The sequence below is a fragment of the Stegodyphus dumicola genome, chromosome 7, assembly GCF_044657685.1.
Source record: "Stegodyphus dumicola isolate Sdum_Otavi_A_Nest chromosome 7, ASM4465768v1".
Taxonomy (NCBI): Eukaryota; Metazoa; Arthropoda; class Arachnida; order Araneae; family Eresidae; genus Stegodyphus; species Stegodyphus dumicola.
The window spans coordinates 123,874,479-123,898,607 of record NC_140774.1 but is presented as its reverse complement, the minus strand read 5'-3'; the positions used below and the strand labels follow the sequence as shown (position 1 = coordinate 123,898,607).

Here is a 24,129-nt window from a genome sequence, read left to right as displayed (position 1 = left end):
TTTGTTCTATTGCAAGACTCTTAGCACAAACTGACAGAGAGCGAGCAAAGGTTCTTGTGGACAACAGAATGTGAAGATGCATTTGTGAAGTGAAAGAGGCTTTAACATTTGAGACAAATCTAATATATCTTCATCTCGACAACCATTTATTTTTGACACAGATGCGAGTAATGACTATGTTGATGCTGTTTTCCCCAAGAAATAAACGCTCAAGAACATGTGGCAAGTGTTTCTCTAAACCAGACAGGAATTACTGTGACAACAGGAAAGAGTTGCTCACCATATTTAAAGCTGTAGAACATTTCCATCATTACTTGTACGGCAGAAAATTCCTGCTCCACATAGATCATGCTTCTTTGACCTGGTTTTTAAATTTCAAGAAGCCAGAAAGCCAAATAGTCAAATGGATACAGATACTTCAGAAATATGATATCACTATCCGTCATCGGAAAGGATCATCAGACGCAAACGCCGAAGCCCTGTCTAGAAGATCCTGCCCAGAAAGCTGCCGATATTGTTCCAGGGTGGAAGCGAAATACGAGATGCTTAATTTGGTCACACAACAAATTAGAACTTCAACATCGTTTGACCCACACTAGTGGAATGAAGAAGAAATTAGGGTAAACTGGTTGCAACATTGGGACATTAAACCCACAATTTCTCTAATGAAGTCTTCAAATAAGAAACCTACTGGCAGGATATTTCGGTCTATAATCTACAACAAAACAATACTGAGCTCACTGCATACTGGCGCTCATCGTATATCTGGGACTCACCCCGAAACGGTGCCTTGTATCCAAAGTTCGAATAGGATGATGGAAAGGCATTCCTTTGGTAATTGATACCTTCTAGAAACAGGATCCCGAACGTCCTTACAGAACTACATAGCAGTCGTACAGAAGGCCCCTTCGGAATAATGATGACTTTACATAGAGTTCGAGAGTTCTACTGGAGCAAAGCAACGGCTGACTTACGAATGTGCTACCAAGCTTGAGATGTCTATGTGGGCGGTAAAGAATCGAAGAAAAGCATTCGAGGAAAGTGTCAACGTCACGTTGTAACCTCTGCCACGATCTGCTAATGGCAACAATACAATCTTGTTCTCACTGATTACTTAACAAAGTGGCCTGAAGGGTATGCTATCTCTAATCAATAAGCTGTAACGGTAGCAGAGATAATTATACTGCATTGTATTTCCAGGTAAGATATTCGCCATGGCCATTTCTCCGTGGCCATTTCGACGAGGCCGTTTCGCCGTCGGGGCATTTCGCCGTTGGGCCGTTTCGCCATCAAGACATATTTTTCTTTACACGACTGTTTTATATCTTGCCGTGTATATTAAGTTGATTTAAATTAATAACTGTTTAGTTTAATAATTTAATTTAATAGACAGTTTATATCGTTTTATACAAATACACCGTTGCACATGACATTTTAATTTTAAGAGAGTAAGATGATGACAAGATTCAAAAGTAATTCCGTTTTCGGTTCAGTTTTCATAAAAACGTGAATTTCTTGCTTGTTGCTTGTATGAGTGATTTCTCTGAACTAGACGATTAAAATTTCAAGAAATTTTGAAGAATCATGTAAGTATTGTACCCGCATAATTTTAAAATTGATAGTATAACTTCTGTTATATCAAAGGTTTAGTCCCAGTTCTCTTTGATACTGACATAATTTTCCAACTATAATTTCTTTATATCTCATATTTGTAAATAACTATATATTAAAAGCAACCTTTATTAAGTATATAAAAGGTAAACAGAATTATTAAACTAAATAAATTTAATACTTGTATCATACGGCAAGATAAAATGTAGTCCTGTAAAGATAAATAAATATGTCCCTACGGCGAAACGGTCACGGTGAAATGGCGACGGCGAAAAGGCCTAGACCCCTGGAGTGCTTCTTCAAGTTCCTTCCTTACTTTTGTACTTTTTCCTGCAATATGTTTTTTTTTGGGGGGGGGGTAGATTAAAATTTGGAACTTGCCTGCCACAGCAAGCAGTAGGTTATTTTCAAAGTTAGGGGATCTTACCATCAAGAAAAGTGTGTTTTAACGGACACGATATGATACTTACATATGCGAAAAAATATGGTTTAAAAGCTATTGAATGATATTTATTACTGCCGGTCCTTTTATAAGTGGTAGCTAGAATTAACATCTGTTGAAAGGAGTAATGTGCAGCAACGTATCTTCTATAAAACGGTAATGGAGGGGAACAACTACCTGCAATAAGTGTTTACTCATAGCGTTCTAAACAGAGCTTCCGGTAAAATCAGAAGTTGACTTTTTTTTTTTTTTTTTTTTTTTTTTGCTATTTTAAATGCTATTTGAAATTTTTGGCTACTGAAATAACTGACATTAGTTTTATTTGCTTTGTCAGTTAAAGCTTGAATTAATATTTATATCAGGCTTTTTAAATGTGCTGAATTGGAATTATATAAATAAATAAAAATTGATATGTGACTGTTTATTAAATGAAAAGCGGCTAGTTCCTTCAAAATTGCGCAGGAACAATTTGCGCAAATATGGCGGGATCTTCACCAACTTTCATGGTTTAATGGTAACCAACCTTTAATAAGGGCCGTTCCCACTGGGGTTTATCTGAGCTAATGAACACAGCTAACGTAGTCGACCCATCTCCAAAACCAGTTTTTCCCCATAGGGCAGCAAGTTGAAATATCTGAACTGCAGGCACAGCGGAGATAGTCGACACATGGAACCGACTCCGTTAGCTCAGATAAACCCCAGTGGGAACGGCGCTTAAGGTCGACGGGAGAATACGTAGGTATCGCCATGGATTATAATTTGAAGAAAGGATAAATTTATAAACGCAATTCATGCAAGTTTCTTGTATATGCTGACCATGTTGCAAGAATGCGTAGGACGTTACTAATCTTAAATAGAATATTTATTTAAATATTATCCGTAAACTATTAATCAAAAAAATAAGTATCTTTCTCTCGCAGGTGAAAATAGAGTTAGTCAACGGCAATTAGCTTTCCTACTTTGTCTCTTTTGAGGGACGAAAAGCAATGTAATTTTAAAATTTATCGTTTTTTTTTTTTTTTTTTTTATTTTTTATTTTTATTTTTATTGCTATTGTTTATTTATAACATTTTATGACATAATACTGCTTATGTAAAAAATTTTTCGTGTTTTACTGTTTGGCGTTTAACTGTCATAAGCACACAGACTAAACTAACTAAAACTCTCAAACAATTATAAGCAAAGAAAGAAACGTTACTATATTTTCATGTCAAATTAACATTAGAGTAAACTTGCATTCCTGGTACTGTGAAGCATCCTCATCGTCAACGGATTGATGTTATTTAATAGAAATAACTATACACCTTTGCATGGAAGGTAAATAAAAAATGTTAGGCATCGCAACCAGCTATAATTTTTGTTTCAGCAAAATGCAATTCTTTACCTTCTAAGAAGTGAAAAAAATATATCTGATATCAGTTTTTACAAAAAAAAAATAAATAAATAAAATCCATTTACTTGTTGGTCGAGGTCTGTTACCGCAATGAACATCTCCTTCAGGCTTGCATTGTTTCTTAACACCGTCAAAAAGTTCTCCTTTGGGACAGCTTTTAAGAGATGGAATGAAAAATGTGCAAGAATAATATTTAGAGCAATCATCTGCATAAGGCAAAGAACCAAATGTATCGGGACAAATGAAAACTTTGTCTGAAAAATTAAAATATATACATATTATATATTAATATCACATACTATACACATAAAAATAAAATCTGTTATAAGTAAAGAAAAGTACATTGTTAGTTTCATTTTTGGGGAAAAGAGTATTAATCCTTTCAGTACAAAAGTTGCTTCAAATACACAGCGGTACTTCATTAATAACGTCATTAATGCGTTTCAGATCCTTGAGCGTACACCAAACGAACTTTTTCAATAAGATATAAAGGGAAAATAATTAATCCATTCTTATAAAAGAATTCTGTTGTTGTAATTATAACATTGTTTGACGCTAAAATACATATGTAGTGAGTGAAATATATCCTGCACATAAATGAAGTACTGCAAGTACTGTACGCAATTTTTTTTTCCTGCTATCCAGATCAGAAGCAATTTTTCGACATGGTCTAATGTCTCTGATCTTTGTTTGGTAATCGATTTCGCCCCCTTCGCTAAGTCCGCCAATTTAACAGTGTCCTTGTTTTTTACCATCGAACTTGGTGTACAGTATGAAATAGCCAAATCCCGGATATGCATGCCATCTTCATACGTTTCAAAAATTTCTTTTTCACCTCTATGATGATACCAACAATTTTCTTCGTTGCTTTACTCTTCTTATTAACTTAAAAAAACTTCTTGTTAGCTAATTTTCAAAAATTATGCGTGAAAAACGAAAAACCACTTGAAAATTCAAAGCGCGGATTGTTTACTGAATAGTAGCAGCAAGTGTATTGACGCTCTTAGGCAGTTGAAGCAAAGAGCGTGTTTGTTAAGAACGAAATTTGCCAAAGAAGAAGTGGCTCCGTCAGAGTGCAGAGGGAAAAATATACTCCAAGTTTACGAGGACTATCTATCCGGACTTAATACTTTTTTTGTGCATGCATGAAACACTTGTGGGGGGGTGGTGTCGAAGGTTATGTTTGTCAAGAGTTCAAAGCTCTGTAATATTATTTTTTCCCTTGCCGTACTGACTTAAATGAAATCAGTGATCCTTGCAAATAGATTAATTAATTATTTATTTATTTGGAGTAACAATATCTATGAAAATCCGAGCTTAAACTATCGTGAAATGTTTTGTTAAAGAACGAATCTTATGAATTCTTTGGTTTTGTACCGTATTCTTAAATGTCCTATAATGGCGATTTGCAACGAGAATTTGTCCCTCCACGATTTAACGACGCAGTAATCAAACTGGCTATATCATCTAGGGCTTACATGACGTCTATGCAAGCCTTCTTTCTTTACGTTCTTTGACTGTAGCTTTGTCTCGAGAGAAGTAAAGAAGGGTACGGCGTGCAGTCGTATTTCATCGAACTCGTATAGTATTCCAATCAAACATTTTCGTTGTCAACCAGGATATATACCAAGTTGGACGTATTTCAGAACGGAAAACCGATGTACCATTGTACGTAATACATTTGAAGCTGAAATATTTGCTAGTCTTAAAAAAAAAAAAAAAAAAAAAAAAAAAAAAAAAAGGAAAAATGTTGTTGCGTCTTTTTAGTTGTGCAATCCGTTTGAAATGCATTGTGTAACTTTGTTGCTAAGAGCTTCGGACACAAGGCTTCGAAATATTACGAAATTTAGGGGGAGAATCTAAGACAATAGAACAAATAGAAATAAACGAAAAGAAAGCAATAATGGACTTTTAAAACCCCCGTTGTTGTTTGTGCTTTAGAAATCCCCAAAATTTCTATACTTTATGCGCTAAATTTCAGAACTAATTTATAGTGATTTATAGTGCATATTAAATCTTAATTTTTGCTATTAGTTCACATTAGGTATTTACAACTGATACGAAAATGACTTCATAAAAGTCGCGACGCTTTTAGCATTATCCAGTCATTAGGACACGGAAAATGGTATAAGTGAATGTCTTTTGAGGAAAAAAGTACTAAAAATGCGATAAATAAGCTAATTCAGCAAATTATGATTAAGTAGGAAAAGTTCTTTGACCTCAACTTTTGATGCCAAATTGAATTGTTTTATTGGTGCTCAATTTTATTTCATGTCATTCTTTTTCAAACATGATTACATTTCTGGCTCGGTTATGGGTGAACCTCAAACGTTGTTGCGGCGTTCATAAATGCATATCAAATCTTAATTTTATTATATTAATTCACATAAGGTATTTACATCTGATACGAAAATGACTTCATAAAAGTCGCGACGATTTTAGCATTATTCACTCATTAGGACACGGTAAAATGGTATAAGCGAATGTCTTTTGAGGAAGAAAGTACTCAAAATGCGATAAATAAGCTAATTCAGCAAATTATGATTAAGTAGGAATAAAAAAAAAGTTTTTTGACCTAAACTTTTGATGCCAAATTTAATTGTTTTATTCGTGCTCAATTTTATTTCATGTCATTCTTTTCCAAACATGATTACATTTCTGGCTTGGTTATGGGTGAACCTGAAACGTTGTTGCGGCATTATTTTGATTATTTTATTCTTATTATAAATAGAAATTATTATATTACCTTTCGGAGTATTTATTCTTATTATAAATAGAAATTATTATATTACCTTTCGGAGTAGTTATTTCCCAATTCGGCGATTCAGTAACTGTAGTTTTATCTGCAATAGGCAAAACAAAAAATATTCTAACCACATTAAAAATATGCAGTTACAAAACAGTAAAAATTAACTTGCTTTTATATCATGGAGCTTTCCTTTCGTACTCAAAAAGTAGACTACTTTGTTTTTCTTTGTTAAAGATTAAATAACATCTTTAAGAAAACATTTTTAGAAAATTTTATATGTCCCTTCTTAACGATTTTTATATTCTGTAATAATTAGTTTATTATCTGCTTGTGTTTTTAACTGAAATAAAATATAAAATCTTATATTTTTAAAACAAATATTCTCCCAATTTTCCTTATTAAGTAAGAACATAAGCAGAGTTTAATTTTAATATAAGGAACATTCTCGTACGAAGATCTTAAAATAATAAATAATAGTGAAATCATAATAAACTTCGCATTAACCTTTAGTGAAAATATTATCCTTATACTGTAATTTGCTTTTAATTTGAATTTAATTTAGATTTGCGGCAAAACTGGGATTTATTTGAGTTGGCTTTATTTGATATGTTATTTAATTTTACATGGCAGGGAATTTTGTGATAGGAAAAAAAAATGTTTTAAATAATAAATACAATTTAAATAAAAATAATCCACATTGATAGAAATTTAATTATTTTATGGCTTTAATACTGCAAGTAATCTCCCACTCGGTCGAAGCAAACATTCTACAACCAAACCAATCCATAGCTGATTCCTTCCAATAAAAATGGAAGATTGGATTGGATTATCGAAAAGGATACGAGGGCTACCCTGCGTACGAAAAGCATGCCTTCGTGAAGAACTTTCTAAGGGATATTGATTCGTACTCATATTGCATGTCGGAATAACCACGGAAACTTCTGTTCAGTCAGTTCGTTCGGCGGGATATGAGCCAGGCTCGAATTATCAGCCATCATGCCGTCATACCATCAGTGTTCAGCCGTCATATACGGCGTTGGTAAAAATTTGTCACTCGCAGTGATTCATATTCTATTAAATAATATATCAGTAGATGTATTATTGGATACAAGAACGCAAAGTATTTCTTTGGTAGAAAGTTTTTTTAGGAAAAACTTTAAAAGGTATAGAGCAGGGGCTCTCAACTGATGATACGCAAAGAAGCAAAGTATTTTTAACTATTAAATTCAAAAATTAAAATCCCAACATCCTGATTGAAGGTTTCCTCTAACACTCGTAAATTTAAGAGATCTGAGCTTTGTTCAAGAGTGATAGTGGTAGTAGTACTTTGTAATGGTGGTACTAAAGGTTTTAAATTTTTGTTTAGAGGGTTAGATGCGTAGGGAAAGTAACATCAAATGTGCAGGTGAAAAATGAGTACCAGAAAGTGGTTTTTCTTTGCAGTGAAGAATCTACAGGCTAATGTAATATTGAGGATGGATTTCTTTAAGGCTGCGGGGTGAAAACTAATTTTCAGGATGATATTGTGTAGGTGGAAATAAATAAGCAGGAGAAAAAAGAAGTTTAGCCGCCTGTTTAGATTTGAAGGAATTGAATACGGACGAAAGAGCGAAGTTGGAGCAGTTGGTAAAATAATTTTTAGATTTATTTAAAGATGCACTATAGTTGACTAAGTTGGTAAATCACACAAACGAAAGTGGAAATCTCCTTCCATGTCGATAAAACCCCTACCACCGAAGTATAGTGCGTGGGTTATGGCTCGGTGAATACTCTTCAGACACATGACTCCACTTCGCTAAAACATAACTTTATTCACACAGCTATTCATTAACACAATTATACGTTAACATAACTATTCACTAAAACAAAAAACTTCTACACAAGTATTTGAACATTCTTGCATATCCTTGCTCCTTAGAATCGAGCTAAGGGCAATCTGCACGCGTTCGCTGGTCGCTCTGGCAGTTATTACGAACACAACATGACGTCATCTGGAGGCGCGCGAACATAAGACTCCCACAGAAGAAATACTAGAGCAACATAGTACAGAAATTGAAGAATAAAATTGTATTACGCATTATTAGTCATGTAATACTGTGCCAAAAAATAATCTCCCGTGCACTGATTTTAAGCATAAGGCATGGCACTTTGCTATTGACTATAAAAAATTAAATAGCATAACAAAACATCCAGTACTCCTTATGGATAATTGACGAAATAATTAGGAAATTCAAATCTATAAAATAGATGACGACGTACGTTAGAGTTTACCGTTGAATACTTTCAGATGTGTGTGAAACCAGACAGTGTATCGAAAACCGCATTTATTATCAAATGAGGAATTTATGCCTTTCTTAAAATGCCGTTTGGCTTATGTGAAGAACCCGCCATGTTTCAAAGAGTTATAGATAATATACTAAGACCTGTGTGCTCGGAAAATCTACGTTTATTTACTAAAATGAAATAATAATTATTAACAAGATAATTTATGAACATATTCTGGATTTACACGAGATGTTTTCTCTTCTAAAAGAAGCAGGTCTAAAGGCGAATGCGGCCAAACATAAATTTGCGGAGAAAGAACTTCATTACTTGGGCTGTAAAAATCTCCAAAGGAAACCGAAACAGAACTAAAATCGTAGTGATAAAAATTATCCACCGCCTAATACAGCAAAAGAGTCGGACGCCTTTTTTAGACTTGTTGTCCTGCTGTAGGACTTTAATTAAAAGATTTAGCAGTCCTTTTGGCATCAGAGAAATTTCGAGTTTATTTTGGAAAACCCCAGTTACTGTGTATACAGACTCTGCGGCTGTCGTTTGTTTGTATTACAGGAAGAATTTATCATTTAGACTCATGGGCCCTTAAATTGCAAAAATACAATTTAATATTAAACATACACTCGGGAAAGAAATGTGGTAGCGAATGCTTTGTCAAGAATCAAACTCGATTCTTAGTGGGAGGAAGTGAAATGGGCAATGCTGACTTAAAAAAATTTTAGATTATCAAGAAATATTTATCGCAGAACTACAAACAACCTGGAATTTTAAAAATATTTTTATGTATTTGAATGATTCCGATAACTTTGAACAACATGATATGGCGGGTATCAGAAGCTGAGTCGCAGATTATGGAATCATTGACATGCCCTTGTCCTACTCCAAAGCAAGAAATATTAATAATGAATTAAGACCGGTTAGAGTTTAAGATTAAATATTTTGCAGGAATTGCATGATGCCCCAATTTCAGGCCATCTCGGAAAAAGAAAAACAGAGCTATTTCTTTTCCACAGGTACAAACATTTCTAACGGAATATGTCAAGTTTTGGAACATTTGTCAGTCAGTTAACGATATTAATTATAGCCCGGCCGAGTGCCTTTATAGCATAAAAGCTACGTCCCCTGATGAATTAAAAAGAATTTGTTTATAAGGTTCCTACTCACGTAGTGAAATAAATAAAAATATATTTTTGCTCGTAATAGATATAATTTCTCAAAGCGGGGAGAAATAATTCACCTCAAAAGATCTTCCGTTAAAATTGCTGCAGATTCATAATTTAATAAATTTGTTTTAAAGTATGGAGTTACATTTAAGATAATATCATATAATGGGGAAACAGTTCGTTAGTCAAAGTTTTGAAGATATACGGTGTGATTCGCTACCAGACCGACAATCTTTTAGCGTGTATAGGGGGTACAGAGACAATTTGGAATCATGTAGGAACGCAGGGTCGTAAATGCCGTAGTTGTGAACTATGGTGCAAAGCAGCACAGAAAAAAAAAAAGAAAAAAAAAAAAAAAAAAAAGAAACAGCAGCACATTAATGGGATAGAAAACATTTTTTTTTTGAAAGGCTGTACTACAACAGGTGTTTGAAATTGCGACCAGAAGTTGTCCGGCAGGCCTGACAGCGACGCTGAATGGAATTCCTTACGTTCTGGAAGATTACTGGCATGTTACGTAACTTCCCGTCTGCTACGGATATTCGAGCGACGAGGTCTTCAACAGAAGGAACGGGCGTCTCGTTCACCAATGACACCAGAAATCCATGCATGATATGTCCGGTGAACCGTCAGGCCGATGAACCGTGCCACCACGACCTATCTATCGCTGTTCAAAGGTTACGTCGAGGTGTCGGCGGAAGTCAATCGTGTAATGTGGAGGAACTGCGCCATGCTGGTACCATATGGAACAATGCAAAAACGGAGTAACATGTGCTGCGTCAAGAATTTCGGGCAGGATTTGTTGCAAGAAGATCAGGTAGAAGGTACTTTCCAATAAGGTAGTCTCCAAGAATGCCGGTCCAAACATTGACCAAGAAACGCTCTTGAGCTGCACATGGTTGCGTACGATGAGGATTCTCCAAAGCCTAAACATGGGCGTTACGCTGATTGAAGGCGTGAAGTATGTTTACGCCTTACGCGTGAAGTATGTTTCATCCGTGAAAAATACGGACGCAGCAAATGCGCTGTCTGTAGCACTCTGTTGCTAAAACCCTGTAGCAAACGTCCTCCGGAGTCGATAATTCTCAGGCTCTAATGACTGGACACGTTAATGATGGTATGCACTCATTTGGTTTCCTGCGAGTATCCTCCAGACATTGGACTGAGATAAACCCACTTGTTTGGCTATCGCTCGAGTACTCGTACTTGGATTATCTTCTGCCAGATGGATGTAAGATCGCCTCTTCATTGCCAGGTGCCCTCGTAGTTCGCTGTCGATTCATTACAGCTCCCGTTAAACAACCAGTTCTGTTCACACTACCTTCTGTTCACATTACCCTCTGTTCACATTACCTTCTGTTCACACTTGCGAAGGTCATGTTCACGCAACCTTCCGTTCAGCGCAATCTACTGCAAGACTGCCCGGAGGAATGTTTCAGAACTTAAAGAATTTTATGCAGCGACTCTGTCAGACCTGCCTGAAAACTCCTGGTCGTAATTTCCAACACCTGTTGTAGTACAACCTTTCAATAAAATGTTTTCTGTTCCATTAATGTGTTGCTGTTCCTATTTGATTTCGAGTCGAAAACGTTGGGATGATTGAGTCCTGCATTTTTATGTGATTCCGAGTCGTCTCTATATCCCCTGTACACTCTGAAAGTTTGTCGGCCCGGTAGCGAATCCCCTACTATGTATAGGTCTTATCATGAAATATTTTAAGATAGTTCTTTATCTACCACAGTGGAATATTGCAAAGCGGGTGAGTAGAAACATAGTTAAAATTTTCCTCAGCTATTTAAAAATAATGACTAACGTTGGGATGATTGTGTCAAAGATCTCTCATTTGCCTTGAGGACAACTAAACATGATACTACCTAGAATACATCGGCTGAATTATTTCTTGGTAGAAAGTTAATTACGCTCCTAGATAAACCTTTTTTTTTATTCAAAAGAGATTTGCGAGAAATTTGGATATGGCGACAAAAGTTTTATTATGACAAGAAAAGCTAGAAAGTTGATTTTAAGGTGGGAAATGAAGTTTTAAAGATTAAACATTCTCTTTCGCATGCACTAGAAAGAAAGTTTGGGATGCGTTAGAAGAAAAGGTTTTGTGAAGAACCATTTTTAATTGAACAAATAAAGGAAACCGTAGTATAGCTGAAAGGTCAAATTTGTGAAAGCATCAAAGGTAATGTACACTAGATCAAGCGCTATTATGAGCGCGCTAATATACTTCTGCTACGAGATGTTTCGCGGGAATCACCAAGTATGAGCAACGAAGGACTATCTAGAAACGGCGGATACAGCATTACCGTCCGGAGTACAAGACCCGCAAAGAAAAAGAAGGAAAATGATGGTTGGAAATGATGAATGAATAGGAGAAGAAAAAAAAGCGTAAGTTCGACGAATCTTCATAAAGCAAAGCTACGGAGAGCGGAGGGCCAGGAAAACAGGGGAAAAAAATTAACCAAATGGCAAAGAAAAGTACAAAAGTCTGGCGACCGAAGGAGTAATCAGCATAGATTATGAGGAAGTAGAATGAGGAGCCCAGCTACGAGAGATGTTTACAACGAAGGGAAAAGAACACAGCAACTAAGCCAGAATTTATATGACAAACGACCGCCTAGGTCAACGGTTAAAATTCCAGACGTACCAAAGGAGGTTTCCAACGACTCATCAAATAACAAAAGCTGTCGACTGCGCCAAAATTCCCAGTCCTGCAAGCGCCCTAGAGGCTAGACGAAATCAGACGAATAAGAAACAGTTTCCAGAAACGTAAACTACCAGTTGACGAACCAAGAAATCAACTGCTCAGAGGGAAACTACGTAGTCATGATATGACTACTTTCCATTTGACAGGAATTTCTGCGAAAAAGAGTGGAAAAAATCTAAAGAAATGAAAATAAGGTACAAAATTCATCTATTTTCTTTAATTACGCTCCTAGATAAACCTCTTTTTTTATTCAAAAGAGATTTACGAGAAATTTGGATATGGCGACAAAAGTTTTATTATGACAAGAAAAGCTAGAAAGTTGATTTAAAGGTGGGAAATGAAGTTTTAAAGATTAAACATTCTCTTTCGCATAAAAAAAAAAAAAAAAAAAAAAGTGTAACAATTGCTATGTATGCTGAGTTTTGCCTCAAGACAGGACATCCTAGATTTTATTCAGCAAGAAGCTTTTACAATTTAGCTGTGCATCTATTATCTTGAAGGATTTTTTTGTTTAAATATAAACTTGATAATGTGATTTTAATCGAAGAGACTATTGAGAAAACATTTGGCGCAGTCGCAGAACAAATATTAGCAACTTGTGTACGTTGTGAAGTAAGTGCAAATTGAGTAATGGTTTGAATGTTAATGCATTTTAATGTTTTTCATGAAGTAAGTTTACTAACTTCATGAAGTATGTTTTAAAGTTGAGTGTTTCGATATTATGTAGGTTAAATTTAAAGCTATTAACTGATAATGATTAGAAGTGAAGTAAAAGCTAGCATAATGAATTCAAAAAGTTAGGCTCTTTACTCAACATTGTAGATTTTAATGAAAAGTAAGCTTAGAACATTAAGTATAGTTTTGAAATAGGTTGTCATTAAGATATAGGGTGTCTAAGTTATTAACATGTAGGATTTGCATATATTACAACACTAGAGAGCAAGGGTGGGAAACTGAGTTCAGAGGAAACAAAAAGTTAGAAAAATTTTTGATGAATCTGTAAGAAGCAAATTTAAAAATATGAATGTTATAGAATTATTTTTTAAGCTATTTTTTCCTTCGAGATGCGTAGAAGGAGATGAGATTGAATTAAATTGTCACAAAGTTTTATTCAACGAAATTTAGACTTCTGTAAAAATTTTAATTTAATTTTAGGCTCACAAAGTTTTATTCAACGAAATTTAACGCCTGTAAAAATTTTAATTTAATTTTATGATTTAGTTTCATGATTGTAAAAGTTGGTGCATGTTGTAGGTTTAGAATTTAAAATCTTAGCAAGGTCGACAAGGTTGAGATTACATAAATTCCGCCGGGGAAAATTTAGGGAATCAATGTTAATTAACCAATTATTATAATTTCCTTTTTTACTGTAACTTCCGCTTTCCATATTCATTCCCAGAATGCAAATTAATAGTATTTAAGCTATAAGGTATTTCTCCCACCTTCCTAGCGTGCCTTCGTGGTGTAGTAGTCAGCACACTGAGCCGGTATTTCAGAGGTCCGTGGTTCGCTTCCTGGCAAAGGCGTTGCTAATTTTTTATCTTTTCTCCTTCCAAAAATCCTATTGTCTCTGGAAAGCTATATTTAGTATTTGAAAGAAAGATTGTGGTCTGGCATCAAGTACGGGCTACGTGGTTAGTTCCTGCCAGCTCTATTAGTTGTAATTATTCAGCTTTGCAGCCTTTCGCTCCCGACACTTTAATTCTGATGCTCCGGTGAGTTAGTAAGCCAGCTTCAAATACAGTATTTAATTGTGTAGTCCTTGACTGCTATTCAACGCTTGATTTAAATTGGACTGCTCGATTTATTTTTGCGAGTTTACCACGAGTTGTGACCATTGTAGCACAGGATAGTGCACGTATGGTCTAAATTCTGTTTAAATAAAAATTTTATTTTAACTTTCTCAAGACTTTGTCATTGTTTTCAGACATAACGATGATTCGTTTCATGTTTGTTAAGGTTATAGGACTAAATTAGCATTATCAAATTAAGTGTAACCTATAATCTTTCTTATCCAAAAATTCTGATGTTTCGTTAAAGCTGCATGAAGATAACGCCCAAATTTTTAAAATTTTCAGTCTTCTTTTCTTTATTAAGTATAATTAATTGCTCATGAAAACTGACTGCAGTATCCTAAATAATACTGATTACTTATCTAACATAAGAAATAAGAATGAAAGTTTTCATTGTATTAATTCTAATACCATTAAAAGGATAAAACAAAACTGCACCTTTGTCAGAGCCACAAATTGCTACAAATCTCGGCAGACAAGTTTTTCTGAATACATCGAAATGCATGTTTCTTTTGCATCGTTGGTGGCTGGCCCTGTTTCTAGCACAAGTGTAATAGCGAGAACAGTCATCTGGATCTGGAAAATTACCCCATGGAAGTGGACATCTGAAGTAGTTTCTAGCCCAGTATCCACCAACTATGTCATCAGAATCCTTGCTTGGTGTTTCTAATGAAAAAACGTAAAGTTAGCCAAAAGATTAAGAAAAATGTGAATTAATATTAATTGGTTTTTCAACGCCATATGACACAGAGAAATTAACAAGTAAATCTCGTCTATTAGTTATTAAAAGATTAGCCTTTACAAGACATAAACAAATTTGGGAAATAGCTTAAGTTATAACGTAACTTTAAACTTTTTCTACTTTATGAAAGAAAAATTATTTCGAATATTATAATATTCAATGTAGTTATTAAGGTAATATTTTAGAATAAAAGTAAATAAAAAGTAAATAAAAACAAAAGTTTAACTAAATTTCAAATGAAACATAATGCAGTACAATGTCTGAAATCCGGATGTCCAGTATCCGAACTTCCGGATCACCAGTGAAAGAAATATACAGGGTGATTATAATTAAAGTTTAAGTTTCAAAACGCTATAAAAAAAGAACCACTCATGAAAATGACGTCAAATTTGAAAGGAATGTTATTGAAGAAGGCGGAAAGCGTATGGCAGAAGAAAAAATTTAGTTTCAAAAGTTAGCAACAGATGGCGCTGCAAGCGGAAGAAGACAAATTAAAATGTTAGTTAAATTTCAGTCTTATAAAGCCGCCAGGTACCAGGCTGTTCCTCATTTCGCGTCTCAGACGTTCGCCATAAGTGTTTCATTGCAGGACCGCGCTCTGCTGGTAAAACTGTATTACAAGAATGACGATTGTGCAAGAGTAGCTCTGCAAAAATTCAGGATACTGAAGGGTATAAAAGAAAGCGTTGGTCCAATGAGTGTCGTATGTCTAAAGAAAATGATGCAAAAATTCGAAACGACAGGTTCGTTTGAAGTGCAATCTGGTAGAGGGAGAAAACGAGTGCATTCGACGGTAGTTGAAGAAGTGGCCACAGCATTACAGAAGGGGTCGGCCGGTGGTGTGCAACCGTGCAGTGCACGAGGAATTGCCCGAACATTGGACAGGCCTACGAGCACGGTGCTGAAAATTGTACGAAACATCCTGCAATGCTATCCGTACAAAATTGGCCATGTGCAAGAGTTGCTTCCGTCTGACTTGACAGCTAGGGAGACGTTTGCGTTAGAATTCCTGGCTCGCATGGAAGTGGATAATGAATGGCCGTGGAAAATTTTGTGGACAGATGAAGCCCATTTCCATCTGACAGGATACGTGAATACCCAGAATTGTCGAATATGGGCAACAGAAAATCCACTGGCAACGCACCCCGTACCACTTCATCTTAAAAGGTCACGGTATGGTGTGGCTTTACGGCATCATTCATCCTACAACCATATTTTTTCGAGCAGACGGGTGCTTCCGGTCCTGTTACCGCAACCGTCACTGATCAGAGATATGCGTCTCATTTGCACAACCACGTGATTCCAGCTCTGCAACAGCGTGGATGTGTGGATGAAATCATTTTTAAGCAAGATGCGCTCCTCCGCACATTGCACATCCCGTGAAGCAGCTGCAGAGGCGCCATTTTGGAAATGCTCGAATTATCAGCCGTCATTTCCCTACAGACTGGCCATCCCGATCGCCTGATCTTACTCCGTGTGATTTCTGGCTGTGAGGATATCTGAAGGATGTTGTGTTCCATGCTCCAATTGCAAATTTAGCGGAATTAAAGGCACGCATTTCGCAACGCATTCTGAACATCACCCCGGAGACATTGCGATTCGTTGTGGAACATGCTGTTTGTCGCTTTCAACTTGTTGCACACAACGGTGGACACCATAATGAACATGTTTTGCGCCAGTTCCGAACTTCTTTGATGAATGGTTCTTATGCGGTATGTCGCCGCAAAACTCTTGAAACCGATTTGTCCCTTTCGATGTGATATGTACAGTCATGCAAATAAAATTATTCAACAATTCTAATTTGTCAATGCGTTTTAATGTGTAACTTCCACCTTAGCCGTTGTTTTACGAATCATTTCTCGTCGTGATTCTGCCGCTTACAGCGCCATATGTTGCTAACTTTTGAAACTAAATTTTTTCTTCTGCCATACGCTTTCCGCTTTCTTCAATAACATTCCTTTCAAATTTCACATCATTTTCATCAGTGGTTCTTTTTTATAGCGTTTTGAAACTTAAACTTTAATTATAATCACCCTGTAAATAAAGAAATAAAAAAAAAATCCGTAGTCTAGGGAATGGAGCTTATAATAAGCTTACCACATAAGCAAATATGTGTTTCGTTTACGTGTTTTTTCTCCAGACTAAATGAGACGTTGGGGAATTTGAGACCTTCTGAATTCCAATTTTCCTTTCTGCAGGTGGCAAGAAAGATTGTGTGATTTCCAGGTCTTTTTATTCTTCTGCCAAGTGTTCGCGATGTGAACATCAAAAATCGTTCCTTTTAGGCATTTTTTTTCAACCTTTCGTTAAAAGTGTACTTTTTTCATGCAAATGGTTGAAACCGAATTTTTAGAAAATTCTAGAAATAAACTATTTGCATCGTATAAAGGATATATATATAAACCAATGATTCATACTTATTTATAATAAGAAAACTTTCCATATACCATCTCCAAGGAACACAAACTCAATTTAAAATCATGAATGAAAAAATGTTTTTGTCAGAATTTAAATTAGTATTTTAAATAGTAATTTCAACTTCTTGTTTAAAAATTTGGTATGAAAAATCTTTAATCGTAAAAATACCAAAAGTAAATTTTAAATATTGAAAAAGTTGTTATTGTCATTAATCGCAGATAAATCGACTTATTAAGGGGATAAACCAGTTTACCATCAATTAACAACAACTAAATTAAGAGTGTTTCATCTTACTTCCAAGTAAGCATCAAATTGTTTGCTAGATTCAAACCATACGTCACAATTAATACTCAATCCAAATAAAGGCATTAGTCCATTTAAGCCTATAGAATCTTATTAAACAAAATAGCAAATAATCTTAAAATTAAAATTTCTGTTAAGAACACAATTAATCTGAACCAGATGCTTACCTTAGAAGACATATTCCCTACACTCTCATTTCAAATTCAAAAACAGAAGTAAACATATTAATTTAATTCAAAATCATAAGAAGATAAAAAATGATACAATCTTATAATTAAAGTTTAAAACAAGTAGTTAATTAGAAACAACAATTTTAGTGTCATTTGAAAAAAGTTTTATTTCGAACTTCTGCATAAAGAATTGAATAGCGCTTGCACGTATCAAAAGATTACTACCAGCACTAAGATTCTTCTCAATAAATTTAATGAACTTCATAAAAAGCTTAAAATCCGTCCTCGCAAATATAATAACACTATATGCACTACTACTACTACTATACTACTGCTACTACTATATGCACTAATCTACTGCTACTACTATATGCACTACCAAACTTTCATAAGACTCCGGTCAAATTTAGGTTCATTGCCAATAGCACCAAAAGTTATCTAAAGGAAATAGACTATCATCTCTTTGCACAAAATCTTCATCTCATACGTGACCTCATTAATAATTATGATTAATAATTATGATCTACATTGGAACTGGATGATTTCAAGTAACGAACATATTCTAATAACCTTAAATACACTTAAAATAGAACATATCCAATGCTACGACTTTGAAAACCTCTATACTACTTTGCCACTTGAAGAAACTTATAAAAGTTTACTTGCTCTTCCTGAATTATTTCCCCAAATTTCTACAATATTAAATGCTGAAAAATGGCAACTTTTTCTTTCATGCGTACTTTTCAATAATTATATTCAATTCAATAACAACATATTTAAACAAATACAGAGAATTCCTATGGGGGCAATTTTTCAAGTGGTGTCTGTGAGTTATTCCTTTTTACAAAAGAATTGACTTTTATACGTTCACTCAAAAAGGAAGATCATAAATTATACCAACACATCTTTAGATATATTGATGATGTAATAGCCTTCAACAACTTCAACAAGATTGAAAATGCTAATATCTACCCTTAATGCCTAAAACTTAATACTGCAAATACCGTGCAACATGATATAGTCTACTTAGATTTGCATATTATAGATTACAATCTTTTGAAAGTCTATGATAAACGAAGAGAATTCAACTTTTCAACACTTTAATTAACCAACTGGAATTCCAATATTTCTAAAAGAGTCATCCTCAATACAATTTACTCACAGCTGCTTAGAATTAAAAAAATCTGCATTACAACAAAACACCTTCAAGAAGAAGTACTATACTTTGTCACAATATTGAAAAATAACCTAATTCCTCAAAAAGTAATTAAAAATACGTTAAAAAAAGCTGGCATTAACCTTACCATTTTTTAGATTTTCTGAGTTAGCTAATGAAATTTTATGCTTAAAGCCCTATGGGAAGGTTTAAAGTGGATGGCTGATTCTGAAGATCTAATGTATAAATGTACAAAGAATTCCTGTCACAACGTCTATTTTTTCTCTTAAAATTTGGCACAATACTTTTAATTCTACTTTTTAAATAGATTTTAAACATTTGCTGGCCAATTCTATTCTGTTATTGACTTATGGGCTATTTCGTTTAGGACAGCTTGAAGGCCCTCTAGCTTGAAGAATTACGACTTTAATTAACAAATTACTATTTTTCTTTATTTCTGCTACTTTAGTGGCCATTTTAGGTAATATTTTGTTGAATTAGCCATTTTCTCTTTCACCCAGTCCAATTTTCGTCAAACTACTAAGACAAGACGCCATTTCGAACATTTTCCGCTTTTTCAACACATTTTACCCCCCTTTGCAATGAGTCAGGTTTTTTTGCCAACGGTCAGTCACTTTACACTGGCTATTTCCCAGTGACGTAATTTCCCCCTTTCTACGTCATTCAGCGAGTTGGAAAGCAATAAGCATGCTCGGGGTTTGCCCACCCTTTTCGAGATTCCTCGTTGACCAAAGAAGACGGCAATGATACAGGTCTGTTTTTAATAATATTTTTTCTCTAAAAATTTTTTTCTGGGTCTTGCCAAGACCCTTGCTTCAATTCGTCTATTTTATTATCTTTTCCGTTTTGAATTAAATATAATTTTCGGTACTTTTACAAAGTATTAACTCTTTAAGCTTGCAGGTCCACTCATAAGATCTTGTGTATTTTGACTAATAGCATGTCGCTATTTATTTTTTTTCTGTACATCGGCATTTCCTTTTCATTATTTATTTATTATCTTTTTTACACCTTATTACGTTAATTTAAGCGGACGCGTCGGGAAATTAGAAAAGCGAATTGAGACTAAAGTTTTTGACATAGTTTATTTAATTCATTGAAAAATGTGTCGTGTACAGTTTCAATTGTCTGTTTCGGCAAAACGCGTGATGGAGTTAGCTTAGTTCGAAATTCATTAAAAAATATTTCCCCTGACGTGCCGTAATGAAATTCGAATTGGGCTAATCAACCATTTACCGCTTCGTAATTTTATTTTTAACTCGACTAATTAGTTAGTACTTTTACTTTGTTTTAAATATACTTAATTAGTTTAGCATATAGCTTACTATTATTGTTTATTTTTACTTTTAAATAATCAAATGTTGTATTTTTCTCTTTTAACACAATTCATTGCAACTAAATTTGCTTATGTTAAAGTTTTCACGGAGCCACAGTATTTTAGCAACTTTTTAGCGTGCGTACTAAAATTTATCTTCTAATTTCCTTAATTTTGCAACACAATGCGCAAAAATTTTGACCACATAGGTCTTTTATCGTTTGTTCTTTCTACTTTACTTTAAATTATATATATATATATCATTTTAAACAAAACCATACATCTGGAAATTCATGATGGATATGCAAAAAACCAAATTATTTCGGAAGTCTGCTAGTCAGGTGACAGGTGAGAGCAGGGTCCGGACACTCGGGCGGCTAGTCTGCCAGTCAGGAAAAACAATACCATATTAACCCATTAGCCGCTGGTGTTGCGTTGATGCAACGGTCAAAATAAATGCGTATATAAATATAACTTACCTAAGATATTTTATACCTGCAGATGATTTTGCGTAGGGAATATTATGAAGATTATTTCTGTAAAAAATATTTGCCTTTAACAATCATTTTGTTTATAAAAATTAACCTCATAGTTTAAGCAAAATTTTCGACCGGGTATTTTTGCTGAAAATTTTGAACGAAAGAATCGCCGTCTTTATGAGTGATCTATTTTTAGTCAAGGTCACTGTTTATCAGAACATTACATCAGTCAGATGTTTATATTTGTGTTGGGAAACAAGGAAAACAGGTGTAGCGCTGACGCAAGGTCAGCAGAAAACGGGTAGTCAATCTCCTTTTTCACTCATTTCCTTCGATGTTCTGGTTGTTTAAAAATGCCTAGAACGAGGTATCTTACATTAGAAGAAGCCCTTCAAAGATTTTTTGATGAAGAAACAGATGATGATAATGTTAATAATGACCAGAATGAAACTGATATTGTTGTTGTTCGCCCAGAAATTGCAGAAACTAGTGACGAAGAAGAAAAGAATGTCAATGTTTTAAATAATGATAAGGATATTTTACCAAATGATACTGCTGGGGAAGTTGAAATTCACGTAAGAAGTAAGTTTCATCCTTCTAAAAGCAGTTATAGTCATATTAAAAAGTTTAAAAAGCAGAAGATTGAAATCGTGAAGTGGATAAAAAAGGAACTGTTAGGCTGCTATCACACGTCGGTTTGTTTCGAATGAACAACTGTTTGGAACAATTTTTCTGCTTTGTCACAACAGCCAATCACCACAGCTCGCTTTGGGGTTAACACAGGGGAAACTGGTTCTCCATTACAAACAAGCTAACAGCATTCGGCGCTGATAGCTGATTGGTTGAAAACGAACAACTTGCAACTTTTTTCGAAAGGAAAAGTCGCACGTCTTTCTTTCAATAGTAAACCAGGCAGAAAAATTGTCCCAAACAATTGTTCGTATGAAACAAACGCCTTGTGATATGGGCCTTAGTTATGTCTCATGAAGAAAGGGAAAGAAGAGAAATTATAAAAGACAAAATACAAGGTAAAACTAGTGCACAACAGACAAATATATACGCTCAGAAAAAAAAAAAAAAAAAAAAAAAAAAAAAAAAAAAAAAAAAGGAGGCTCAGAATTTATTGCATCTGAAGCCTATATGAGAAGATTTATTGGAATATTATTGCTTACAGGATATTAATGTATTGTTTTTTTTTTATAAGGACATCTCTGTTCCTGTTGTACGAGAATCGATATCACGTTTGCAGTACAGGAATATGAAGCAGAATTTGCATTTGCCAGTAGTCAAATTGACAATACTGATAAATTATATGAGGTGAGACCATATCTAAACTTACTAAATATCACCACGTTTTACTGCTGGAAATATAAAGTCTCTTTTAGATTTCAGACGCGAGAATGCATTATTCCTTTTGCAAACTCCTATTGAGAGCGTAGAATTAACCAGAAATAGATCAGCAACAGGAAGACCTAGTAAATTCAGCATTCAAAAACCATTGCATGGAGATGGTAGACATTTTATCGTAAAGTCCGTTGATAAGAAAAGACTTTGTTGTAAAGAGTACCATAGCCAGACTGTTTATAGATGCAAAGTAAGTAATGTAGCTTTACATCATGATTGTAATCAAGCTTTTCATGCTCGAATCTTTCAATTGAAATAATCTATTTGTAAAAGAAATACAATATATATTTTAATATTAAATTAATTACAAGTAAAGTGATTTGTAGATTTATAAAACGTTATACAGCTAAAAAGTAATCCTGCCCTCCACTCAAAAGAAACATCACACGAGTATAATCCTACTCACTAAACATCCGTAGTCTTATTCCGCTGAAGTTGCGCGAACGCAACACTCGCCTTTTCCACAGGTAAGAGCACTTTTTTTTTTTTTTTTTAAAATTTTCAATGCAAATTTATGTTATAAATGATTAATTTAATATTTGTTATCATTTTCATGAGAAAAGAAACATTCCTTGCAGTTTTGGCGGTTAATGGGTTAAAGGGTATAAGGTCTTCTTAGCATGCCTTCATGGTGTAGTGGTCAGTCACATTCGGCGCGTATTCGAGAAGTCCGTGGTCCGAGTCCCGGCGAGGTCATTACTCTTTTTTCATCTCTCCTGCTTCGAAATAACCTTAATAACTCTACCGTGGCGCCCGAACTAAATAACCTAATGACCTAATGACTTCGAAATAACCTAATGACTCTACAAGGGAATGAAGATCCGTGTAACCCCAGGCATTTCTTAAGTGAAAGATCTAAAAGGTTTGTCATCTATTCAAGAAGTGTGCTCGATCTGATTTAAAATCTAGGTCAAGAAATGTATTAGGAGTTTTTTTTATCAAAGCTAAAGATTCCAGATTAGATACGGAAAATATTTTTATGAAAGTTATGAAGAATTTAAATCTCTTTGAAAGCACGAAAATTATTTTTATTCTTTTAATGTTATTTGTGACAATATAATAGCAGAACTTGTTTTCAGAAATGAAGTTTTTAAAAATAAATGTATAAATGTTTTAAATATTCCTTAATTTAAAATTCCTTAATATCCTCTAATTTAATTGTTGAATTTAGTTTAAAAAATTATGAAGAAAAATTAAATGGATTTTAAAAAATGGTATAGGTATTATGCATTTTGATGAAGAATTAAAAGTTATTACTTTTAATAGAAGGGAAAGACTTTATTTCTCCCACATAAGTATATCATGTTGCATAAGAATTATTATCAAAATTTCCTGATGTAGGAAAAAAAAATTATGACTCCAATGCGTCTGAAAAAGAGTACCTTTCTTTTCGTCTTAAGAAGTGTAAAAAGCTATATAAGAAATTCCATGTTAAGAGAAAAGTTTTAAATCGTCTAGCTCTATGTTATATGGAAGAAAAATTATTGAATAATATCGATACTTCCAAAATAAGGGATGAATTTTAAAGCAAGAAGTCATGGAAAAAAGTTTTAAAACTTTTATTTAATAGTCATTTAATTTAATAATTAATTATTTTAATTTTAAATTATTCCATTAAACGTTTTAGTAGAGACTATTCAAGATTTGGATATAATTTTATTTTTAATCATTTTAGTCTTGATATGCAGATGAAATAATATAAGAATTAAGACACAATAACACGCCGAATAAATACTAATTCAGAAGTCAAACAACAAAAATCAGCGTTATTTTGTAGGTATAACGCTGATTTTTGTTGTTTGACTTCTGAATTAGTAATATAAGAATATTTAGAAATAAAACTATTAATAAAATTGGTATAAATTTTATTTTCTTAATAACTTTAAATAGTTATGCTTTTTTAATTATTTACCATATTTCAACTCTAATTGCGGTTCAAGTATATACAGGGTGTTTCATAGATCATGGGAGAAACTTGGA

The 24,129-nt window shown here is 34.1% G+C and overlaps 1 protein-coding gene across 2 annotated transcripts in view; it reads right to left on the bottom strand.

Moving 5' to 3' along the window:
* The window catches only part of LOC118204646 (uncharacterized), a 59,941-nt gene that overhangs the window by 6,768 nt on the left and 29,044 nt on the right, over window positions 1–24,129 (bottom strand). For both annotated transcript variants that reach the window (XM_035376950.2, XM_035376951.2), the window contains exons 3-5: window positions 14,580–14,807; window positions 6,239–6,289; window positions 3,512–3,700 (exon numbers count right to left, since the gene is read on the bottom strand). In XM_035376950.2, the coding sequence (XP_035232841.2) occupies window positions 3,512–3,700; window positions 6,239–6,289; window positions 14,580–14,807 (468 nt within the window). The remainder of the gene's footprint in view (window positions 1–3,511; window positions 3,701–6,238; window positions 6,290–14,579; window positions 14,808–24,129) is intronic.